Source organism: Porites lutea, chromosome 1 (genome assembly GCF_958299795.1).
Source record: "Porites lutea chromosome 1, jaPorLute2.1, whole genome shotgun sequence".
Classification (NCBI taxonomy): Eukaryota; Metazoa; Cnidaria; class Anthozoa; order Scleractinia; family Poritidae; genus Porites; species Porites lutea.
In genome coordinates this window covers 5,782,669-5,808,485 of record NC_133201.1, presented here as the reverse complement: position 1 = coordinate 5,808,485, position 25,817 = coordinate 5,782,669, and the positions used below count along the sequence as shown (strand labels likewise).

Genomic DNA, 25,817 nt, shown 5'->3' with positions numbered 1-25,817 from the left:
AAGAAAAGGTGCCGTTTCAGTGTAGAGACCCGCTCAAACTAAGCCACACTGAATGTGAAGAAACCTAAGTTTTGAGCAGTAAAAGTCAATGTGACATTTGTCACAGCAATAAGGAATTCAAACGATTCACCCCTTGGATGCTAAGGATCTGGTGCCAAAATGTGCCTCTCAGGTTTTCCAAGAAAGCTGCTTAAAGATTCCCAGTAATAAGAGATACGTGTGTCTGGTATAAATTTCCATTTCGCGTCATCGTCCTCGCAAACTGTGAAGAAAGGCATACGATACACTGAAATTCTTGGAAAATTCAACGCGCAGGTGAAACTGTGAGTAGTGGTACGATGGCCATTTTAAGAACCGCTGTAATCTATTATTGATAGTTTAGCTAAATTAAGTTTTCACTAAACACTATCTCAGCGGCTCACATCAATAATGCTTAAACTAAGACATAGTGCTTATTTTTCCCTAGTGATATGGGTGCAAATGCAGACGATGCAAGCTCAATATGAGAGATTCGAAAATATAAAGCATCTTCTGTGATGCTAAAGATTAAACCCAATGCATTTAGTCTGGGGCCAGCTAGAATTATCCGTGCGGTTGCCGAGAGATAATGAATCTTCTGTAGCTCGCGGCCCTTTCGATTTGTCCGGCTGATAATCCGAGATGTTTCGAAGAACTACCGTGATTTGGTTATTAATAGTTTTAGTAGGGTAACACCCTCCTACATTACGTCATTTCCGCCTTGATGATATTACCATGAGCAAATATTAAGCCAGCCATTTACGTTATCAAGTTATGATAGTTTATCAGTGGTATCTGTGGTGCTACACCGATACCAACAAATTTAGATAAAATCGATTATAATGCGCTCAGGTTATGATTGCGGCCTGTCTGGGCCCAGTTACGAAAGCCGATTAGCCTTATCCATGCAGGGTGACCAAAGTTTTGAACATTTTCTCAGAGACCTAGTTCTGTTATTAAATCCAAACTGACAGTTCAGAACGGTCTATGAGAAAGCAAAAGCAATCGTGGGTTCAAATGGACACGAAACTGGGTCGTGTTGATTTATGACTGCATTGAAATTTCAAATATAATTACAGATTTGATAATGGATAGTTCCATTAAATTGTTAAATAGACAATAAATAGACCGTTTAGAAAACTCTGGGTGGTTGCAGCTTTTCTTACGTAGTAAAATACACTTATGAGGCCTCGATCAGATCGAATAGTGCAGGATGACAGAGGGTGTTCCAAATCTCCCACCTCCCGAACCTTGAATTCCCAACTCCCGCCCCTTTTTCTTAGCTTCCTCTCCTTAGTCCTTTCTCCTTACGAAACATAAAGCATCGTTGTGTAATTTCCACCTATTTCTCCGCTTCCCGCCCTTTAGAACTCCCTTCTTCTGCTCTTTTCTCTCCCGCCTCCCCTACTCCTCCCTCCCTATATTTTTGCCGTGCTTCCACCCCCTGTCCCTCTCAACCCTGGAAGTGTGCAATAAGCAAATGGGATAAACTGGTCATTCTCATTCATCAAAACTTCATGTATTGATCGCCTATTTACCTGCGAACTGTGTTATTTTATTCTCTACAGCCCTTTAATTTTGATATGTCAAGCGAGATTGAGTCACCTGTGTCCAAATATGGCAGAAGCAGTGAGTTCGGTGGTGTATTGGATTTTATACAATCCATGATAAGCAACGACACCCTTCGAAAGTCATTTGATATTCCTCATTTAGTCATGGTCGGTCGACAAAACATGGCAAAGACAACGCTTATCAACCGTCTGATCGGGCGATATCTTCTGCCCATGCGACGAAACGAAACAGCCAACACTCTTCAAGCGCGGACTACATACCCCATCATACTGAATCTCCGAAATGGTCCCAAGACAATCGTGGAAGTACGATGTGATACGTGCGAGGGTATTGGAGGAGAGGTGGAAAACCCCACGGATGATCAAGTGGAGGATTTCCTTAAACAAGTTGCTGGTCATCTTCCCAAAGAAGAAGGAACTCCTATATCCAAGACTCCAGTTAATGTGACCCTTCAAGGTATGATAATGTTTGATGATGGAAAGAAGGTTACCTTCAATTCGGTCATTAGAACTACACGTTTGATCTTTAAGGTGCCTTGTCCTCGTTTTGTTAGAACACTTTACTCGGTCAGAGATTTTCTGAGCATTGTCTCTGGTACTAGACAAAATACAAGCTGTTCAAACAAATATTTTTTTTTTCTTGCTTAATATTTCAGTTAGACAAAATTAATCTTCGCCAGGGGCCGGAAAAAAATCTCTAGTACTATTCTGGTACCGTGAGGTACCACCCCGCTTACTCTTTTAATCTGTCTGCCTCAGGTCCCAAACTCACCACTTTGACTTTAGTCGATCTTCCCGGGGCTCACTTCGCCAACGACGATCCTCGGATGAACCAGGCAACCCAATCTCTTGTGTTAGACTACATTGAGAAGAACACCAAAAGCATTATCGTCATAGTTTCCGAAGTAGGGGACCCCACAGGAGACAGTGCTATTAACCTGGTCATGCGAAAGGCTAAAGATTTCAGGCAGCGGACCATATGTGTACTGACTAAACCAGACAGGTTGAGAGAAACAGATGACATGGGCGTAAAAGTAGCATTAAACAAGTCAAGTTTTACCCTGGAGGACGGTCGCTTCATTGTGTTAAGAGGTGCAATAAGAGTTGTTACTTTAAATTTCTTTGCATATCACCAGGAGCCCATGACCTGCAGCGAGTAGTCAAGGCGTTTTCACCAATCAGTCTATTTTTAGAAATATTTTGGCGCTAATTTAGAGTATCTTTCAAGTCACGCAAACCAGTCAGAAACTATACAAACCTAAAAAAGGTATTAATGAACTTTTAATGACGTTTAGTTTTCCTCTTTGGTATGTTATAATTTGAATGCGCACTTAGGTGAAGCAAAACTTCCATTTTTGCAAGAAAAAGTTCTTTTAAATGTACCTAAAAGTAAACTGGTCCATAAAAAGCGCTGTGACATCCAGTATGGGAGTAGCTCGCTCTGGCTTATTTGCTTCTGACATCGTCTTTTTCTTGATTCAATCAATTTTCGAACAGTTAGATTAACTATTTTGTTCTGGAAAAATAGCTATTTTTTAAGAGTTTTGATTTTATGAAAACTAAAGGAGAGCCCTAACACTGTTCTCCACTCATTCTGTCAACAAACAGGAAAAGATGGCACAGACGCGAACGAAAAGGACTGGGACGCAGAAATGACCCGTGTCAAGGAAAAGGAGTGGTTCGCGCGTCATCCTCAATACAAAAGTATTCTTCAACTGTGTGGAATTGACAAGCTCATGGATACCATGATCTCACTTCTGGCCCAAAAAATGATCACCGAAATTCCAGTCTTAGTGCGCGAAATGAGGGAACGAAAGGCAGAGGTAGGAGATGAGAAAAATGGCTTCTCCCTTTTAACTTTATCTAACAATCAGAACAATCTGAGTATCTGAATATAGTAGCCCAAAAATAACTTACGTCGCCCGTTCAACCCCAGATGTCGCCTGTATAGAACCTTTAAACTTTGTTCGCAGGGTCATTTTATATGTGTTATATTTTCCTTTTTAAGCCCCGATTCACTTACACCCGCTAATTAAACATCTTATTGCTGTTTCTAGGTGGAATCAGAACTCAAAGGTCTGGCTCATAGAGAAGTACCCGAGTCGAGTGAAGGCAAAGGAGCGCTTGTAATGAAAGTTAAACAAGCCCTCATAGGCCAACTAAAGACGCTACTTTTTAACAACACGTCCGACATTGGAGGAGGAGAGCAAGTGCGAACATTGTTTAACAAATTCCACGACGCTGTTTTCAAGGTGGGCGAAAAGATAGTGCCAATTAAATCTTTCATTATTGATTACTTACGATACATATGAGACCTGCCCCGCACTACAAAGAACTATCCGCGACAAAACTGTTGAGGCACTGTCATACAAAGAGGTGTTTTGAGGTACCCTAATAACGACAGCCCCCTTTCCCTCCCCCCTTGTCAATATTGGGTCACCTGGTGCTGCCCACAAACCTCATAACCAACAGTATTAAACTGACAAGGGGGAGGGGGAAGGGGTACCCCTGTCAGGTGTTTTGGATCATTTTGATCAGAAAGAGTAAAAACATGGTATTGATATGTCTCAACTAATTTTGTTACCAATGGTAGCAGGAAAATTGACGGTGTCAAGAGATTCGTTTAACTTATAGCCCTAAGATTTCGAAGGAAAGTTATGTTTGTTTAATTTTTAAAAGAAACGTTTTTTTTCCAAATCTAGGTAGACCCCCTGGTCAAGCGAAGTGATGATGAGATACGAAAACAGCAAAGGAAACTTGAGGGCGTGGCAGCTCCTCTTGGTGACAGCAGCGAAAACAGCCTGCTGCTGCAAAAACTACTTTATGAGTCATACAAAGGAAGAAGTACTGTGCCAGTTGCGAGTAGCACAGGATTTCCAGGTATTAGCGTAAACTTCAGAAAGACTCTTCGAAGTCTTAAACTGATCGACACCCCTGTGTTACTGCCGTTACGTTACGACTCGAAGAACACACGCGTGACGTCACGCACGCTTTGGTATTCCACACCCTAATGCGTTGTGAGAGCAAATAAAAAGGAAACCATGTGCTCAATCGAAAGAAATGTCTTACGGTAAAATCGTTTTCGGAGCATAGTTTTATACGGTTTATCGTGTTTTGTAGCCGTTATCAGAGGACACAAACGTAAGTTCTAGTTCGCTTTTCTCTTCACTAGGTATTTGTAGTATTTATTGTTATTTACCTTTTGTCTTAGTTTTCGGAACCGTACAAACCGTCCTCGTCGTTCAAGTAAAGTGGGCGCAAAGTAACAGTCTTGGGATATGGGGACGGACACTAGAAGTCATTTTATCTCAGTGTTGCGGTCAAAAGTTTGAGGCTTTTTTTGTTGTTGTTTTATCATTTGTCTCAAGATAATAAGCTAATTTTCTTTAAAAACTCTAAGCGCCCAAGTGAAATTTTAGGGACGTTACGATCCGACAACAGCGACGTCCACGAAAATGTCGCTGAAAAAATAGACTTCCCATTATTTCACTTTTTTTCGCGAAAGGGGCCCAGTTGCTTAAAAGACTGGAGGGAATTTGGGTTGGAACTGAAGAGAAGGGACTTCGCCCGAGTTCTGACAGAGATGGTAGAATTTATCGCCTTGCCGTTCCCGTTCCCAAGTAAACTTAGGCCACGTCCACACGTATCCGTTTTTGTTTGAAAACGAAGATTTTTTCCTCCGTTTTCAAAAAAATACGTGTCCATACATAGCGTATTCGAATCGTTTTGGCCCGTCCATAAGAAAACGCTAAACAATGGAAATACGAGAGCATCCCTCACAGAGCATGCGTTATAATAGTAGTAAATGATGTATTACATCATCGTATTCGAAAACCTACGTTTTCGTCCGTCCACACGTACACGTGAAAACCGCGTTTTCGAAACGTTCCGTTTTCATTGATCGTTTTCATCAGATACGTGTGGACGGAAGCCGTATCCGTAAAGAAAAAGTTGCGTTTTTAACTCAAAACGGACACGTGTGGAGGGGGCCTTAGAATTTGGTCATTTCACGTCGTAGTTTTGAAGGAACTGCAAAGAAATGTACAAAAATGCGTGATGCACGTGCAGACTTGTTGTTTTGCTCATCAAACCTATTGCTTTTTTGACGTTCCCGTTGCCGTCGCCGTCGTTGTTTCGTAAGGTCCCTTTTGTTAGCAAATGGCGCCAACAGTAACCTCGTAACACCAATTTCAGTTTTCAAACGCTTATAACTTTCTAAGTAAATTTTCTTAACAACAAGTGAATTTATGAACGTTAAAGGTGACAACTCTGCCTTTGCATGAAGTAGGTCTTAAGAACTGACTTTAAAAAGCGCTATTCATTCCCTCTGATTGAACTACTTTTATAGACCTCATTCAGTTCTAAATGACACTTATCTTCTTGTGTTCACAGGAACAACGTCCAAGACTATCGATGAACTAGTCCAAAGTCCAGTAGATCAACTGATTCCCATATCGACCCGTCTGGTCAACAATGTGGAGAAAACTCTAAGCACAATAGTGCAAGATGCAATCAATAAAAGTTTGTCTAATTTCCCAACTCTCAAGCAAGTGGTCGAGGCCAAGGTAGTGAGCAAAATTTTTGACACAAAACGAGAGCAGACCATTCAGTTCATTCAGCAGTTTCTCGAGATGCAGAAGAAGAGCATTGATGTGGTGTTCGCTGCAGTTCCGTTTCCCGATGACCTAAGCTCATGGGAAGCTATTCTCGCCCTCAATGGCAAAACCCACCCTTGCATGACGTCAAGGACAATGTCCCACATGAAGTATCTCGCGAGAAAGCTTTATCCAAGTGAACTGATGGAAGAGGTTGAAGGCCGAAATTCACGTGGAAATTATAAGGTGAGCCCTCAGTAGTTCAAAAACATACCTGCATTCAAATGAGACGAGTAATATGAGCCGCCTTTTCCATTTTCATGAGCTTGTGTAGAAAACCCTTGTGTGACCTTTCAATTCAGTTCAATTCAAATTAAACCTCTTCTGAAGTACTTTCTTCGTGTCTTTTGTTCTTTTTCATAGACTGTTAACTGTTTCTAATGGTGTAATCTGTGTATAAGAACTTATAGTTTGACCATGCAAATCAGTAAAGCTTTTTAGAAGCAGTGCTCCAACATATAGTACTATGAAATCCTATCGTGTGACAATTCAAATCAAAATTCAAGTCTCAAGGAGTTGTAGTTCTGTTTATTTTTTAAAAAGTTGGCGTTTTTCTTCAATTTTAATTTAAGGGAATGAGCTAGAAAAGTTACAGGAGGTATGTCTGGCCCTTGAAAAGTCAGTTGAGCTAAGATGAATACAACAGATAAGGGACTGGTCATTATTTATCGGGAGGGGGGGGCTGGTGCAAATAGGGGGTGGGCCACCATTTTTTATGCATGGCTTAAAGGGGGGGCCATTAAAAAATATGCAAACGTTTTGCCAGCAAAAATGTTAAAAGCTGCATCTGGATGCCATCAACAAATACAGCCTATTAAAATAGCTTTATACAATACCTTTCATTAACACTTACAAATCAGTATCTTACAACATTGATCTTATTTCTACTGTAAACATAACCAGCACCATCATCATCATTGTTGTCCTCAACATTTAATAATCATCATCATTGTCATCATCACCATTACCATTGTTGTCATCATCACCATTGTCATCATTGTCTGCATCATCATCATTAACTCTCAGCGTATGGTGTCAGCCTAGAGAGCCTAGAGTTACTAACAAATTATGTGAAGAACAGAACACAATGTGTCAGGCTTGGCAACACTCGCTCGACCACCGGGAAGCTAATGTCAGGTGTCCCACAAGGATCTGTTCTCGGCCCGCATTTATTCAATATTTTCATAAATGATCTGTTCTACAACATTAAGAAGGCTAAAATATCGGCTTATGCAGATGATAAACAACTTTATTTCAGCAACGCAAACGCAAGAATTGTACAGAAAACCCTAAATTCTGAATTAGCTGTGGTTTCGAGTTGGATCACGGACAATGGCCTTCTGCTAAATCCTAAGAAATGTGAATCGCTAATTTTCAGAAGAACAAATCCCAAACACAACCAAACGGAGGAAGAGAAAATTAATTTCTCGGTCGATGGAACATTGATAGAGCCCTCCATCACCTGCAAATTACTGGGAGTGCACATAGACGAACGGCTAAATTTCAACAACCACGTAGCTTCAATATGCAAAAAGACAAGCAAGCAGATCGCAGTTATTAGTCGCTTTAGAAAATTGTTAAGCATCCAAACTAAACTCACGCTATATAAGGCTTATATTTTACCTCATTTCACCTATTGTTCCACAGAAAAACGGCATCAGACAAACTTGAAAAACTGAACAAGCGGGCTCTAAGATTAATTTTTAATGACAATGCTAATACTTATGCTACTCTACTGGAAACTGCAAACATGCCTTCTCTGCACGACAGGAGAGTCCAGGACATGTGTATTCTTATCTATAAAGTCATTCATGGAATAACACCTACTCCACTTCGCAATCTGCTGACGCTTAGAAGTAAATCACGTAATTTACGGGGCGAATTGATTCTTGTACAACCCAGAGTTATCACCACCAAGTATGGACTAAACACCTTTAGGTACTACGGACCAAAAATCTGGAACTCTCTAAATGATGAACTAAGAACTTCTCCGACCCTTAAAAAATTTGTAACACGCATCAGAAAGATCACCTTTGACGCATGTAACTGCTCTTTATGTAACTGTTAGACTATCGTCAATATTGTACCTTTTAGAATCATTATCTGTAAACAATATCGTATCATGATGTAAATAGTTTAAATTCAATTCATTTCTTTTTGTTTGTTTTTAACCTCGACTCATTAGCTATTTAAGCTAGGAGCCTAATAAGCTCCAGACCCTCGAGTATAAATAAAGTTTTCAGTTTTCAGTTTTCATCATCAATATCATTGTTGTCTTTATCATCATCACCATCATTATCATAATTATCATCATCATTATTACTGTCATCATCATGAGCATTATCTGGTTCTAGGTTAGCGTTTTCTTTTCTTGGAAAATTGTCTGCACATTCACTAATCAAGTTTACAGCTTCAGTAGATAGTTGTCTTTCTTCAGACATAAGTTGTAGATATTTTACTTGACACAATGATAATGTAGATAGAACTTCCAATTTTAGGTTTTGGATTTGAATTACTTCAGATGCAGAAGCATTCGAAATAAACTCTCGCACTTTCTGTATGTTTGCAGCTTTTCTCGAAACTTTCCTTCTTTAGGCTTTCTTTCGGTTCTCTTTCTGAGAACGCTTTTTGGTTTTTGCATTCACATGGGGGGGATATTGGAACATATTTGATGTCTTCTCTAACTTTTCCTTAAGGCTTTCTTCTATTTCTATCACCCTTTCTTTAACTTTTATAAGTTTGCCCATAAGTTTTTCATCAAATGTTTTTGGGTGGTTGTGCCCTGGAAGCAGTTTCCCTGCTTTGGAGAAATGAGTACAAAGAAGCGGAAGAGGAAGAGGAAGAGGAGTCGACTGAAGAAGAAAAAATGATTGAGAGCACCGAGAACTTTAATGTCAATACGACAATTGTCTACACATGGTCTGGGCGAAGAGCAACTCAAATCCAAATTTAAGGCAGCTTTAAATAGAATGTCTATCAGTTGGACATGGTGACCTGATAAATACATACTTTTTGTTTCATGCATGCCGGAGGACAAGGGGGGATGGGGGGGTCAGCAAAAATCATTTTAAAGTAAAAAGGGGGGGTCAGCAAAAATCAAGCATGGCATATTTTACATTGCACAATAAATAATGACCAGTCTCTAACAGGTGTATTTCTGTTCCTCAGGAGCTCGAAGATGTAAAGAGGGTCAAAAGGAATGTTGTTCGCTGCTTCAACGTGATCAAAATGAACGTCTGCGATACAGTTCCCCGCTGCATTCTTCATTTTTTCATCACACAACTCGTGGATGACCTTGAGCACGCCTTGGAACAAGAAGACTTGGTCCAGTTCTTAGAAGAAAAGCAGGATATCCTGGAAAGGCGTAAAGTGTGTCGTGCCCAATTCTCCGCTCTGGAGCAAGCGCTGCCTCGCACTGACGAAGTGTTGAAGAAATTACTGCACATGCGAAACGGATCTGGTGCACGTGAGAAGCTGCAGTTTTAACTGTCAATTCTGGTAGCCATAGCGACAAGAGTCTTCAATAGAAGAATTAAATTTTAATTAGGCCATATATTAAGAAGTTGAAAACAATACAGAGACAAACACTCCCACAAACAAAGAAAGGGAAAAAATTTAAAGTTATCATTTATCGTTATTCTGACTAATGTGGTTCACTCGTATATTTAAGAGTGGATAAAACCTTAATTTTTAATGAATCAAACGAAATAGAAATATTTTTAGCGCCATTTCATGTGCAACTTTTTGTTAGAAACGGTTCAGTACACGCAGTTAGGCATGAAATGAGGTCAGTCCAGTATAACGTTCATGGTATTCAGGAAGATTCATAGACCAGCTAAACGCTTTTCCGCCATAGCGATTGTAAGAGTCATGAGTTGTGAGTGGTTTAAATATCGAAAGGCGGGGCTACGCTATCGGTGAAGATTTAAAGTGTGCGCTCCAGTATTCCTTTAAAAACCTAACAACACATTGCGATCAGAGAAAAAAGATAAGGGTTTGAGAATTTTGTTTAATAGTACTCCACTACTCTACTCTGTTGAAAAATGATCAAAATTGCAGATCACGGTTCGAATCAGGAAAGATTGGTTTCGTATCTCATCCATCGAGGAGAGAATGCGTGATTTAAATAAAAATAAGGGCTTCATACGGAGGGGCATGGCCTCTGCAATTCAGGAGACTATTTCTCAGACTTTCTTGATTAGTCTTTTACATAATTCGGCTTCTGACAGCCCAATTGGAGAGGTCGAGTAGCACAAAAAATAACCTTCGCCTCTCTTTCTGTAGCAAAATAAACAGGAAGCAAGCAAATCACGAAAATGACACAGCAAGTTTTACTTACCTGCTCTTCTTTACTTTTCACGAGCGACTTGGACTGTCCTTGAGACTGAATAATCAGGCTACTCTCAAACGCGATCACCCGAGGTCAAATTGGCTTCGTTAAGTGGAGGAGAAATTCCTCAGATGGGCTTTTTCCCTGGTCAGTGAAACGCACTAATGTATACGTTTCCGGTGTTTCGACCGTGAAATTCTCACAGCAACAAGTTTTAATCTACTGGTAATGCGTCAACGGCGATCCATTCTTTGCGGTGGTATCGAAAAACCGTGCGAGGAAACTTGTTTTAAGGATTATAAAAGGCTAAATATTTCCATATATAATGGATACCTAGAGTAAATATGAACTGCATTTCCTCCATCAGCAATGCTTGGTACTCTCTTTCCATGGTTTGTTGAAAAGAAAGGGCTTTTGTTATGAGGAAAGCTGTCTTGTGTGTACCAGTGCTTTTTATAGTACTTTTTCTAGTTACTGTCTGAGTCTCCCGGGGTGTCTGAATATACGCAATTCAGTTTGAGAATCGCTGCGCTTTGCATTTGGCTATTCGCTATTAATCGGAAAACTTCTTTCAAATTTGGTCAACACTAGCTTCCAATTTAGAACAATAAGCTCCTGGATTTAGGCCAATCACAAATGAAGAAATATTTTGAAAAAATAATAATTAAGTTGAAGGGTGAAGAGCATTGATTGGCATCACCGGCTCCACGCAATTTTATGCACTCGGTCCTGACTTGACTTTAAGGCAGGAGCGAATCAGTGTCAAAGAGAAAACAAGTGTTACTCGGTTGCTAACCCGAATTCAGAGTACCCGCAGACTGACCAACTAAAGTTAACTTGTTTTAAGCCAACCAGAACGTACCTCTCGGCACAGAAGTAAGTAAATCTGTAGTTTTGAATAAGTAAAACCTCCAATTGAAAAGTTTCCTAGGCCACAAACGAGAGTTATATTGTCCTGTTTCTGATCGACTAGTTTGCAATTAAAAATCATCTCATATATATGCCAATTGAGGCGGTTTTGACTAAGCGCACAACTAAATTCAGAATAAAAAAAAGGTTTTGTGGGAATTAAAGACTTTTAAAGAGCTACCCAGTTTTGCTTAACCAAAAAAAGGAAAAAAATAATGTTTTATAAGCAATAAGTAAACTCTGAAGTTCCTTTACGTTGCATGTTATTAAAGTTGAAAAGAAAAACGACATGTTGAATTTAAGAATCCCTTGTATAAAACTTCTGTAAATATCAACTAGGTTCCTTGAAAAAAATACTTTCTTCCATTGATATGAATTTTTTAAATTCACTTTGGTTCAAATTAATGTAAAGTGGAGACAATTATGACTCTATTTTTGGTAAGTTTTTCTTGGAATTCAAATGTCAATAGTCTTATTAATATATCCTGAGAAACTAGAGGCGGAAGAGAGCCAGGAAAGGCAACACCTGCCCCGCAATCGTTTTCACTAAGGTGGCCCCCTTCTGCTTATCAATGAAGCAAAGCTTTGAGACCTTTATGCATCATTTCGCTTGTAGTGGAAACAACAAAATTCGAGAAAAATCCTGTTTTTGTTTTATTCTTTTGTTTTTTGGTTTTGAATTAACAGTTGCTTTGAAACATGTTAATGGTAATGCTGAAGAGGTTCGTGGGAACGTAGGATTTCATCCACAGATCGATTCAAAGTTTAGAACAAATATTTTGCCTCCCTAATCGCCTCTAAGCTCAGTCCTAAATAGAGCAAATGGAAATAAATGTCAAATAGAATTTTAAAGGAAATCAGACAAGTTCATAAAAAGCATATTAATTTCCCTGAATGACCAAAGTCATCAGTCAAAGCAACGAATCTCTAACTTTTTTAGCTCCCTCTTTCCCCAGTGTCCCATTCCCCTTTATATTTATACCTTGTTGTAGAAACATCCTGGCTAATGGCTAAAAACGTTCGTCGGAAAATTAAAAAGAATCAATTCGATTTGAGGATCTCTTCAGTTTGTGTAGTAGAATACACAAGTTTCATGTGTGAATCTAAAACGTTCCATCTTCGGACGTGTACTGCTCGAAATGTTACCCAAAGCCCCCCTGCAAACAGACGCAACATTGTTAGCCAACAACTCCCAACATTGTTGGATGTCACATGTTCAGTCCGTTTGCGCATTCTGTTTTATGTTGTTGCTGTTTGCTGGGAGTTGTTGAGCAAAGTTTGAAACCGGTCAAAGTTTTAGCTACGTGCAAATGGACGCAACAACTCCGTTTGCACGCGGTTTAGGATTGATCTGTTCGTTAATGGAAGTTGGGTGCAAAAGGAATTTTTTAACTCAAAGCTATGTTTAAAACAGGGTTGAAATGCTACCGTGTCAGTTTTTTTGTTTCTGTTATTGTTTTTGTTTGTTTGATTGATTTTTTAGCACCGTGACATGCTAACTCATTCTTCTCTATAAAAACGAAGTGTTATTACTACAATACACCGTAAAAGTCAGTTTAATGCCATCTCTATCTACATATCAAACGGTGACCCAGCTGCCCTTTGCTACCAAGGGACTGGTACCCAATACTCCTTCCATTTTCCAAGAAAGATGTAAAAAGATCCCTAGAATTTAAAAGACAATTGTTTCAAGTTTGCAGGTGAATTTTCTTCTCGTCGTCCCTGTAAACGTTGAAGAAAGGCATACACCAATTCTTGGAAAATTCAGTGAGCAGGTAAAAACAGTGAGTCGGTATCATTTAAATTAGAAATATATAAGGCCATTAACCTCAGTATCCGACTGCATTTTGTGTTATAAGTTGTCCTTGGCGACGAAAATGCAGGCAAATCACACTAACACAAGTTCATAATCATGATTTGTGCTATTGATTAATGCTGGAAAAAGCATTTCTTTTAATTTTTTTAGCGACTTTTTTTAGCTATTTTTTGAAGTTTTAATTTGGCGTCTTTTATCGCCTTTTTTGTGACTTTTTTTGGCGACATTCTTAGCTATTATTACACCGATTTTTCTTAGCAACGCATTTTGCTATGCTTTTTGACTTTTTCTCGAGGGCTTAAGTTGTCCAAGTGAGTTTAACTGGTCATTAAGTGGAAATTCGTGCCCAAACAGCTCCAGCGGCTATAGTCGGTGGCTTGGAATATAGCCGGGAAACACAAGAAGAACCGATAGAGCACACTGATGACATGACCAAACAGGTAGCCCGCAAAAAATTTCAATTCTACACTATAACTAGCCCTCACAAACCTACTTTAATCGGTAGCCCAATAGTAGTACCAGTAGCAGTGACGGACTCTACTTTTTTCTTGATCGGCTGTTGCAATCGAAAGCACATAGACTAATGATAAAGATTCTCGGAATGGTGTTTGTTATAACTAGGACCGGATAACTGCAGGTGGCGGATGGCAAATGGAAAAATGCGGACAGAAAAATAGGATACTTAAAAAGTCATACTTCAAAAGAAAAAATGAAAAAGATTTTAGTCTAAAATGAGGCAATGAAAAGTATATATGCTTCCATGAAATAGATGAAGTCAATAGAATCTTTAACATCAGACACCTGCCTCTGTGCTGTCGGAAAGTGAAAACTTTTATTGGTTGCTATCCTTCTTTCCTACAGGCGCAAAATCTTAAGGCTTCAAATTCGCTATTCTTCTCGATTCTTATTTTCAATGTCTCCCAAAATGATCTGAAAATACACTCCGGCCAGTGTAATCTTATATCATTCCCAAATACTAGTTCTCATTGGCGGTATATCCATTATATAAACGACAGCCTTTCAACGCAAAGTCCGATTTGTACACAATCTTTAATTTCAACCGAGTCTAGGTCTGATTAACAGAAAAAATCTAAGAGCAAACATCCGGCTCTATAGCAAAAGGTTTTTTAATTCCTATTTTAATCTTAAAGGCTTGATTCGCATAAACATAAGTGTTCTTCAATGTTTGATAGTTTAGGGTGTAGAAGAGCGGAATTTTTTTTGCAGGCTAGGTGTTTGCAATAGCGCTTTTTTTAATTTAGTCATCGATGTGTTATATCGGCCCTCCCAGTGTTTCTTATATTCTAAGCCATAGTAACCTAGAGTTGCTTTCAACCACGTATTTCTTCTCACCAGTTATAGTCGTATGTGCAACATGAGACTACAAAAAAATTCGCTAAAATAAAGGAAGAAAAAGAAATGCCTTTTCCGCATGCACTAACTTGTGAGCTACTGTAGCGGGGCAGCACCTGGTTACATTATAAAACCGGGGCATAATCCAGGGCTAGTGAGAATAATCGAGAGTTGTCGATGGAATCGCCCGAAGTTTTCGTTTTTTCTTGGCCAGGCTAAGTATCCGACATGTTTCAAAGCATAACATTGTATTCGCGGCTTAAACAGCTCGCTCAGCTCGGAGGCAGATAGAGTCGTGGCAAGTCTAACCCTTCCTATTTTTTCGTAGTTTTTTCCGGCGTGATATTTTGTCCATTTCCACCTGCTTGATGGTATTGTCATCAGCATATTATTAAATATCTTATAACATCAAAGAAATTCACGCAAATGATAGGTATTGCTTGTCTGTTATTTAATACAACAGTCACGCCAGCATTGCCAGCAGAAACTCCCCAGGCTGTTGTGTGTGCTAACAGGCAATTTTAGAACCGACTACCTGTGTCAGCTTGTATTATGCTGACTGCCTAATGTCACAATTCAGAACCTCGTATACACATCGCTTTATTTTCCGCAGTTCTTTAGGTATGTCAAGACAAGTAGAGACCCCCGTGGCCAAATATGGCAAAAGTAGTGATTTCGGGAAAGTGTTGGATTTCATTCAATCCATGATAAGCAACGAAACCCTTCGACAAGCCTTTGACATTCCGCATTTAGTCGTGGTAGGTCGGCAAAACATGGCGAAGACAACCCTGATAAACCGCCTGATCGGGCGATATCTTCTGCCCATGCGAAGGGATGAAACAGCCAACACCCTTCAGGCGCGGACCACGTGCCCCATCATACTGAACCTGCGCAATGGACTGGAAACAGCTGTAGAAGTAAAGTGTGATGCATACCCTGATATTGGAGGAAGAGTAGAAAAACCCACGGATGATGTGGTGGAGAAATTCCTTACAGAATTCTCTACCTATCTTCTTAAAGAAGAGGGGACTCTTATATCCAAGACCCCAGTTAAAGTGACCCTTCAAGGTAATATATTGATCCAAAAGTAACTAAAAGTTAAGTTGCGTACATTTACTCCACTGGAAATACGGTGCTGTAGTGATCTCCTCGGTTCACTTTTATCGCAAGTGCTCCGTTAATAGAATTTAAATTATGTTTTCCAGAAACGAAAAAAGAAAGCGCAGTGAACCAAACAATAGGAAGAACGAGGAGGAACAAAGTAAGAGAAGAGAAATGGGTCATGGTCTGAACCGCTTAGTTTTCAAAAATCTGCTTGCAGTTGATTTCATATTTGGCTGCAAAAAGTCTCAGTTACAAAACTTAGTGCCACCGTTGTTGTGCCATCCTAGTGGTTTGTGAAAGGCCTTTAGTGTGGCGTAGATCTGAAATAACCTTTTTAATCTGTCTGCGCCAGGTCCCGACCTCACGACCCTGACTTTGGTTGATCTTCCCGGCGTCCATTTCGCCAACAACGATCCTCGAATGAACCACGCGACACAATCTCTTGTGTTAGACTACATTGAGAAGAACACAAAGAGCATCATAGTGATAGTGTCCGAGGTAGGGGACCTCACAGGAGACAATGCTATTAATCTGGTCATAGAAAAAGCTGCAGACTTTAGGAGCCGTACTATCTGTGTACTTACCAAACCGGACAGGCTAAGACATTCCGATGACATGGGCCTCAAAGTAGCCTTGAATCAGTCAAGTTTTACCCTGGAAGAAAACCGCTTTATTTTGTTGAGAGGTAAGCATAAGATCCCCGGGGGGGTACTTTAGGAATTTCTGGGTGGGGATGTGCCGCTGGGACCTTGGAACCCTTAACCTATACCACAGCTAGTTCAGCTGAATTTTGCTTCCCTATACTAGAGTAAACTCCCCAAATCCCCCTATCCTAGAGTAGCTGTTTCCCTTGTCTAGATAAAATCTTCAACCAACTGATCAGTTTCCTGAAAAATGTTAGCCTATTCTAGACCCAAACGCTCTGATTTTTATACCCCATCCTAGAGTGAACTGCTTGAAAACAATACCCTTCACAGCGGCACATACCTATATAGCCCATATATGGCAGTAACCCCCCCCCCGGATAAGATCATGTTACGTTGTTGGTTGTTCTTGTTTTTTGTTTCTTTGTGGGAGGGGGGTTTGTCGTTGTTGTTTTTCTTTTTTATGCAAAAGGGGAACAGAATACCCTACGAGTAGCCTCCGGCCGGGCACTCGTCGCAGGGTAGGGAAATGATTTACATATACTACTGGGAAGCTAACTGAAGAAGTAGCAGTTTTTTAAATAATTAAAAGTATAATTTCTGTTTATTGTAAAGGTCTCCAGTTAGTATCAACTCAGTGAGCATGGCAACTTTCATTCTCTGAAACGACCCCTTTCAGCTACCTGGTTATTTAAAAACACATCCCTAAAGATCCAAACTTATCGTAAAAACATGTCAGTCATTTTTTATCTAAATTTTTGACTGACAACGAGATTTTCGTGAGCTTTGTGCAAGGGTCTCAATAGGGTTAACCGTACACTTGACAAAAGTCGACCTCACGATCGAGTTTCTTAGCGAGCGGAGCGAGCTTTTTAGGCGGCCGAGCGAGGGACGAAGTCGTGAGAGGTCCCGCGCCATATGAAATCAGACAAAGGACTTTTTTGAAAGTCTAGGTTAACCGTTACGGGCCGTAAAACAGATATTTGAGGTAAAAATGGAAGTTTGTAACCGTTAGTCGTAAAAAAGTTGACGGTGAAAATGTAACCGTTAGTCGTAAAAAAGTTGACGGTAAAAATGTTTTCTAGCCCCAATTTTTCATTATGCTCGTGCATGGCTTATTAACCCTATTTCGGTCGCATTTTTTTTTCTATCCCAGGGGAAACTGGGGGCCTATTTCTCGAAAGGTCCGAAAATGAGCGGCCCGGGAAGCTGTTGTTGATTACACGCAAGATCGAGGTTTCAATGGTTATGCAGATAATATGATAAAACTATCGGTTAATGCGATACAAATTGAAATGGTTTGTTTGCAAGCGCCTTTTGGAATATTTGATTTCGGGCCCAAAAAGTTACCGGGACCTTCGAGAAACGGATCCCTGGAAAACTCCTTGGAAGCTATAAAACCGATGGAAAATTTTAAACTTTTTTCACAAACAAATAGCTTTCTTCGTCAAATATCTACGGAACCCACCGCGGAGAATAAATCGTTTATAGCCGCAGAAAAGGCAAAATATTTACCGTAAATGCCTTCCCCCTATTGAGGCCCTCCTGTGTGGGTGCATTAAAGAGGTTTCACTGTATATTGAAATTAGAGTGTTACTTTTTTTTTTTTTCATAAAACCCGTTGTCTGCTTGAAATTGTGAAACGATTGGGAACAGGAAAAGATGCAACCGACACGAATGAGAAAGACTGGGATGCAAAAACGACTCGTTTAAAGGAGAGAGAGTGGTTCGAGGGTCATCCCCAGTACAAAAGCATCCTTCATTTGTGCGGTATTGACCGACTTATGGACACTATGATCTCACTTCTGGCCGAGAAAATGGGCAGTGAAATTCCAATTTTAGTGAACCAAATGGAAGAGAGAAAGAAGAAGGTAGGGAGACAAAAATACATCTCTGTCGATTATATTCAGTTCCACAACAAGAAACAGTTTAACCTGTTAACAACATACGTCACCGTTTGCGATAGGACATTTGGTACCGAAAAATTGATGAGTCTGCAAATTTTATGCAAATAAGGCTCTGGGTTAAGTCTTGAGATCGCAAGGGCCTTCCCCTACATCTACCTCATTTCACAATGAATATCGAATATATAGGACTGAAATTTTCTGAGGAAGCCAATTTTGTGATATCCTTTCCTTTTCAGAAGTAACCTTTTAGTTGTAACTCACTACTTACAAATAACGTTCAAATGCAAAAATCACCTCCTTTGCAAAGAAAGTTTAAATCGCCTCTTCAAGCGCTTTTATTTCATACAGGGCCGAGTTGTTCAAAGCTGGGTTAAGATAACCCAGGGTTAGTGCGAAATTTGAATTCATATTTGAAAGCTTACAGAGCTTTTCAGTTTTAATTCTTTTTGCTACAAGTTGATGATTGGAAGCTCTAAAATTAACAGGGAAAATTATCCGAGAAAATGCTTTTGAACACAAGAAAAAGAAACCAGGGTTAAATTTAACCCTGGGTTAAGCGATAATCGGCCTTTGAACAACTGGGCCCAGATCTATTTTTGGCTTGTAGGTAGATTCTGAACTGCAAAAGCTGTCCGAAAGCGAAGTACCAGAGTCCAGTAATGAAAAAAGGAGGCTTGAGATGAAAGTTAAACATAATCTTGTCACCCAACTGAGGGACCTTCTCCATAAAAACAGGTCTAAAATTCGAGGAGGAGAACAAGTGAGAGCTTTGTTCAATGAATTCCACAATGATGTTTACAAGGTTAGTGAAAATGATATTTTATGATATTAAGTGGACATAAAGGGTTGTTTTCCTTATATTTAAGCAGCTTTTCTTCTCTGCCAGAATGATCTCCACTACATTTTTTTCGGTCATCAAAAGGCCTCCATTAAATTGGGGTCTTCAGCAAACGTAGTGCTTGGGAATTTTTGGATCTTTTTATAACTTTTTAAAATAAAGAAATACTGAATAATGCTTGAAATAATCGAAAAGGGGACGTTTTAAGTTTTGAATGAGACTTTCATCAACATTCAGTTTGAAGTGAATTATAATACTTCTCGTAGACAAAGGTCAGTTAGTCCCCCATCACACCAAGGGGCCTCAGTCGTGAATCCGTTAGCGGACTTACTCAGGTTTTTTCAACATGACAGTTTACCCTTTTCTTCCTTTTATTCTCAACTCATACTCTTTTCCAAAATGGTAGCCAGATGCCGTCTTAAGGCCACCTTTGAAGGACATTGGAGTCCCAGTAGGCGAATCCTTGTTTACATTTTTTGCCTCATTAACATTTGCTTATTATTAACTGATGAAGCTAATAAAATAACATCTCTGACTATTGAAAGAGCATAATAATTTCAGTGACCTCTATAAATTTGAGCCGGATATACCCAATAGTTTCGGAGAAATTCTCTTTGAAAAATCCCAATTATGTAAGAGCTCATTAACCATTTTTGCCACTCAGCAATTTCGCAGTTTTTGAGTGCTGCTATTTCCTCAGGGGCACCCAACGTCAATTTTCGGAAAATATCTGTTCGGAAGACGATTTGAGATCTAGAATTTTCGGATTATTTGTTGCAAAATTTCTTGCTAGCCTGCCTCTCCTAGGATTTTCGAACATCCAAAAAATGGTATAATTGCCCATTTTTAACGGATTTTTACCCTAAAAAGATCAGCTAGAATTTTCGGGAGCTTTTTTTCTGGCTGAAATTTTCGAAAAGGTAAGTTTTGATCCCTATAATTTTCGGATCACTAGACTTTCAGCTAGGAAATCCGAACTGATGAAAAATTTTTAGGGGATAAAAGTATGCCTATATCTACCGTTTAAATACTAAAATACGTTTAACAATGCTATGTTTAAGTGATTTTGAACTTTATTCTCGTTGGGTGCCCCTGTTTCCTTTATTATTGATTGCAAAGAGCTGACACTTGTACAAACTGCTCAAATTGACCAGCTCTTTCAACTTTTGAATCTAACTGGTATACACGACGACGTTGTCTATGGGTTACCTCGCTAATGAGCAAAAATGTAAAAAATGACGTCACTTTGAATGAACGTCTCTTTAATGAAGATCTGAGTATCACGAATGATGATCCTCGTCTCAAGTACATCTTTACAGCCAGTAAAAACCATAACGGGATGAAAATGTCATTTAGGGCGGACATGCTCTGCCAAGAGAACATAAAAAGCTTTTATGTTCAGGCTTTTATGTTCTCTTGGCTCTGCTAATCCCTTCACTTCTAAAACCTTTCTCTCTTCTAAGCCCTTCTCTGAAAGATTAATCTACCAAAGTAAGAAATTTTTCCCTCGTTAAGCTGTGAGCCAAATGTGGGCGGCAACTGAGACCGGCGAATATAACCGGTGCCCCCTGTTTAAGCGTACCCAATGCACCCAACGTACCAGTTCCGAGGCATTCCGTCAGAAAAAGATAATAATTATGATCAAAGTTTCCGGTGGGGATTTTTAATTCCAAAAGATCGGTAAAGCAGCATAATTACAGTAAGTAAAAAATTGTTTTAATAGGCGATTTGCACGATGGCGTCATTTTACTACTACGACCAGAATCCTTTTCGTTTTTCCTTTCACATTCACATTTTGTAATCCCAGCGAGGTTTGAATAACAAAAGCCTTAATTCGCACAAGAAAGCAAACCCCTGAAGGATTCTGGTCATAGTAGTAAAATGACGTCATCATACAAATAGTCTTTTTCTCGTTGGAGTATGCATGGAGCTGACCCAAGAAAATAGCCACATCCCTGGCTTCATTTGAAATCAAGCAGGTTTTTCACCTGGTCGCCAATTTTTCAGCAGTTTACAAACCACACTGGCTCAATTAAAGTCAGAATAACTAATATGAGGAGAAATTTTCCATGTATTCTTTATTTGCCTCGAATTTCATATTTAGCTTTCAAATATTCGCTTTGACGTTGTTTTAGTAATTCATCCTGAATTTGCATAAAGAGGTTTTAGCTCCGCAAAAAGGCTCGTGCCATTTTATTGTCCTTTGTCGGGTTAAGTTGCTTTGTATCCGCTAAGTAATAATTGTAGAAAAGCCATTAGTGTTCCTTAACATACAAAACTTATTGATCGTTCTCTTTTCAATTATACACATTTTACTTCAATGTTGACTTTAAAAAGAATAATTAGTTTCTGAATAATTGTTATTTATCTTTAGTCTATCTATCGTGATTTTACAACAAGATGGCATCTGTTCATAGTATCGCCTTACGTACAGGTGTACCTCGTTTTAATTGCAATTTAGCTATATTTATTTGCGAATATATCTTTCATTAAAAGCTGTGAGTTAAGTACAGGCAAAAGGTGAATATGTGATAGGATAGGTTTTGCTGTCTTGTAATTTTAAAAATAGATCGGTTTTTGTTTAAGGTGAAAACTTGCAATTAGTCTGCGCTTCTTCCTGTTTAAACAGCCGATAGCTGAACTTGCATTTTCATTCATAAAGACTTTTACTTTCTAAAATAGCAACAGTAACGAAAGATTTCAGGTTCAAAATAAAGTTTGTACAGAAACTCATAAGGGGTTGAAACAACCCCTTACGAGTTTCTGGTTTGTATTAAGTTTTCATTTAACTCTAAGCGATTTCTGTTTATATTTCTGTTGTATTCAAGCTAGTTTAACTTTTCCTCGATTACATTGTCGATTACATCGAGGATTTCAGAGCTGATTACATTGTCGATGTAGTACTTACATCGGCGTTAACATCGCTGATTATTACGCCGTGTCCCGCCTGAATTATTGCCATTTGATCCGCTGAAGAATAAACCAAAGTTTAGTCCTGTTTGAGCTACTGTGGTACCAGTAAGTGGTTTGATCCCGGTCCTACTGAGAAGTGACAGCTCTTCCCCGCAAGCGAGTTGCCCTTTGAGTCTAGTTTCTCCCACCAGTCTTATCGAGAGTTACGCACCGAGTTCCTGTTAGGCCTCCCAAAGTTTAGTTCTGCCTCACTACTGCTTTTCCTTCCGTCACACTATAGCCAAACGGCTTGAAAATCTTCTTCGTATACAGGTAGACCCGCTGGTTCTGCAGGATGATGACGAGATACGTAGGAGGCAAAGGGGTTTGGCGGGCGTATTTGCCCCTCTCGGAGACAGCAGTGAAGACAGCCAGCTGCTTGAGGAGCTACTCTACGAGTCATACACATATGAAAAGAAGACCCAGGGAAACAAGGGTATGAAAACCACAGGGTTTATAGCTCTTGATAGTTATGTCAGTAATAGACTAGTTAACGGGCAAGGTGATTAAATTTCAGACAGTCAGTTCAAAACGTACAACGGTACAGTCGGGTACAGTGAATTAATATGTACGTAGTAGAGTACTTTATTCTTGTCAGCCTCACACACGTTTTTCACAACAGCTCCAATTCAAACGCCAACTTCGCCAAATATTGGCGACTTAAATAACTCATGTAGGTACGTTCGGGCTTGCTGACCGTGAGGGTTACAAACAAACCTCCCTGCTCTGTTGAACATGAAAACAAGGCCTACAAAATATGCTTTACAACACATTTTACTGCGCTTTTCAGAAACATGTGAACTCTAAAGTTCAAAAGCCGCCTTCACAATTACGTTTTTCGCTGCCGTCAATCATAATTACGATCACAAGCAACGATCCTTGAAACACAGAAACACACAAAACGGATCGAAATCCACCAATGACAAATCACAAACCATGACCTTTTGAACACGTTAAAGTAAAGTTTTGTTTCCTAAGAGGTTCGTTAAGATGATTGCAGCAGTGAAAAAAGCAATCGTCAGTTAGCTTTTGAACTTCAGAATTCGCATGTTTGTGAAAAGCGCAGTAAGAAACTTCTTCACAAAACTAATCATACTTGTTTCTTTGTCCTTTCAAATTTGTCCAATATGTTATCCGGATATTTTCTGTGTAACTATTGTATCGTGAGTTTATAACATATTTGTTTGCAGAAGCTGTTCAGATAATCGAGGTTAAGAGTCCTGTTGATCAACTGATTCCAATAACAGAAAATCTTGTCAAAAACGTGGAGAAAACCTTACGAGAAATAGTCCAGGGAGCGATCAATGAAAACTTTTCCAAGTTCCCTACCGCCTTGAAAGTGGTTGAAACGAACGTGGTGAACAAAATTTTCAAAACCAAGCGAAAGCAGACGACTGAATTCATCCAGCACTTTATTGAGATGCAGAAAAAGAGTATTGACAGAGTCTTCGCTCCTGTCCCGTTTCCAGATGAGCTTAAAATCTGGGATTCAACGCTTCTGCAGAATCGTAAACCACATCCCTGTATGGAGTCTCCAATGATGTTTCACTTGAAGTGTCTGGCTGCAAAGCTTTATCCAGAAGGAATGATCAAAGCTATTGAACGTGGAAATAACCAGGGAAACTCCAAGGTCAGTAGTAAATCAAAAGACTACGATGAGTAAACTAACCCTATGGCTTTTTGGCGCTCTTTCCTCTTCAGTTCGTGTTGCTCAGGTCTTTTGTTTCAGATCATGATTACGGACGATAGCATGACATACTCTTTTTACGATACTTGTACTTAAATATTTCCAGATCTCCTAAGTTTGCGTCAAGTGACACGCGCTCAATTTCCTCCAACTGCACGTCTGTCACCCCTAATAAGTCCACGACCCCCTTTTTCTCTTGGACAATTATACCCAATCTACCTCTTCAGAGGGTTGTAGCAAGTCATGGATGGGCAACAACTTCCTAGTCCTTCGATCTATATTCTGCAATTCCATCTTGTTCCAACAACTCCAACTCCATATAGCATCACTTTTCTCAGGTATTAATTGCCAGCATTGTGTTTCTTCCACTCAGCTTGCACTTCACCCCCATTTTTTTTTGTTGTTGTTGTTTTCGTTTTTTGCTTTTTTGCGTCTATGAAAATGTTTATTCGTTAGCTTGTTCTTTGTTCTAAAAATCATTATACTCAAGAAACCCTAAGTACGGCCATCCCCTTCTTTAGTGTTCACTAGGTCCTCCATCAGCCAGATCCACTCCTTCAAATTCAAATTTAACCTTCTCAGCCTTCCCTATTTTCAAAGCCAGCACTCTTAATTTGATACATAATAATTATTATCACCATAATAGCGTAATGAAATCCAAACATGTTTAATTTAGTTGAGACAAAATTTAAATTTGTCTCTGGGAGAGGGCGTTGACAGCTTTTCTTTCTTAGGATCTCGAGGATATGAAAAAAACAAAAAAGAATGTTGTGCGTTACTTCAATGAGATCAAAATGAACGTCTGCGATACAGTCCCTCGCTGCATTCTTCATTTTTTCATCACTCAATTCGTGGATGACTTTGAACACGCCTTGGAACAAGAAGACTTGGTCGAGTTCTTGAAAGAGAAGCAGGAAATTCGAAACAGGCGTATCCAGTTTCGGGCCGAGTCCGCCGCTCTAGAGGAAGCGCTGCCCCGCACTGACGACGTAGTGCAAATGTTGCTGCGCATACAGGACGGATCGGGTGAAAGTGAGATGCCGCAGTTTTAATACTAACTCGGTAACCATGGCAGAGGGTAGAGTACCTTTTTGTTATCTTTGTGTCATGTTTTGTCCGTTTGAAAACAAAGTAGGACATAGCTTTAAGAATAAAATCATTTTTCAATCATCAAGAGGAAGGGCAGAAAATTAATTGAAATTTTAAAAAAAACATATAATCAATAGATCACTGTATTTACACTTCCAATCTAAAAATCGTATCTTTAAATCGGATTATTGTTGCCAACGAACTCCAGATTTTATGATTTGGTGACAAAGCAACTGAAATATCGATTTTAGTTGACAATTAACTTTTCCAAGTGGTTACTTTTCAGCACAAAAAGCAATTAAAGTTGGACACGCAAAGTGAAGTACAAAAAGGGTAGGAGAAGGATGATAAGGTGGCTTAGATACAATATAAATAACCATTAGTAGGACAAGCTGTTGATAGGAATGCCAGTCTAGAGGGATTAATACTGCAACTAAATAAAACTGTGTAATTGCTAGGCATTTGTCGCTCTTTCGTGTTATGTCATACTAATTCCTATTATCATTCGCTACAAATTTTTCTTCCTTTTCATTGGCCGAGAGCCCACCAGGTGACCTGCAAATAACTGCCTACAAATAATGGTCTGCTCATGCGTAATGTCGTCCAACTGTGTCTGGCTGCAAACAGTATTCTGCTCATGCGCAAACTAAACCACGCTTTTCTCCTTCTTGCGATCACTCTTGCGTGAAAGAAGCTGGCATATAGCTTCGCTTCCCGAAGATACTCATTTAAAAAAAAAACTAAATATTGAACTCGGTTCTCGCGAGTGTGATTTGTCATTGTCTCCCAAATGAATTATTTGCTGAAGCCGAAGGCTGGGGCAAATAATTGATCTGCTCGCTACTGACAAATCACGATTTTTCCCTCAACCTAGTCGAATGATTGTTAATTGTTGTACGGGGAAAATGTTCATGCTCGGGTCACGGAATGTCGATTCGGGAAAT

The 25,817-nt window shown here is 39.5% G+C and overlaps 2 protein-coding genes across 2 annotated transcripts; both read left to right on the top strand.

The window, feature by feature from the left end:
- Positions 1-225: 225 nt before the first annotated feature.
- Positions 226-10,408, top strand: LOC140943565 (uncharacterized). The gene is made up of 8 exons (XM_073392669.1): positions 226-323; positions 1,587-2,046; positions 2,349-2,681; positions 3,198-3,412; positions 3,647-3,841; positions 4,292-4,433; positions 5,982-6,430; positions 9,413-10,408. The coding sequence occupies exons 2-8, from the start codon at positions 1,602-1,604 to the stop codon at positions 9,728-9,730; spliced, it is 2,097 nt and encodes a 698-aa protein (XP_073248770.1). The 5' UTR covers positions 226-323; positions 1,587-1,601; the 3' UTR covers positions 9,731-10,408.
- A 4,867-nt stretch (positions 10,409-15,275) lies between these two features.
- Positions 15,276-24,839, top strand: LOC140934498 (interferon-induced GTP-binding protein Mx1-like). The gene is made up of 7 exons (XM_073384114.1): positions 15,276-15,720; positions 16,109-16,441; positions 18,057-18,271; positions 18,915-19,109; positions 22,371-22,533; positions 23,288-23,727; positions 24,519-24,839. Exons 1-7 carry the CDS (start codon positions 15,276-15,278, stop codon positions 24,834-24,836), a joined length of 2,109 nt encoding a protein of 702 aa, XP_073240215.1. The 3' UTR covers positions 24,837-24,839.
- The last annotated feature ends 978 nt before the right edge of the window (positions 24,840-25,817 follow it).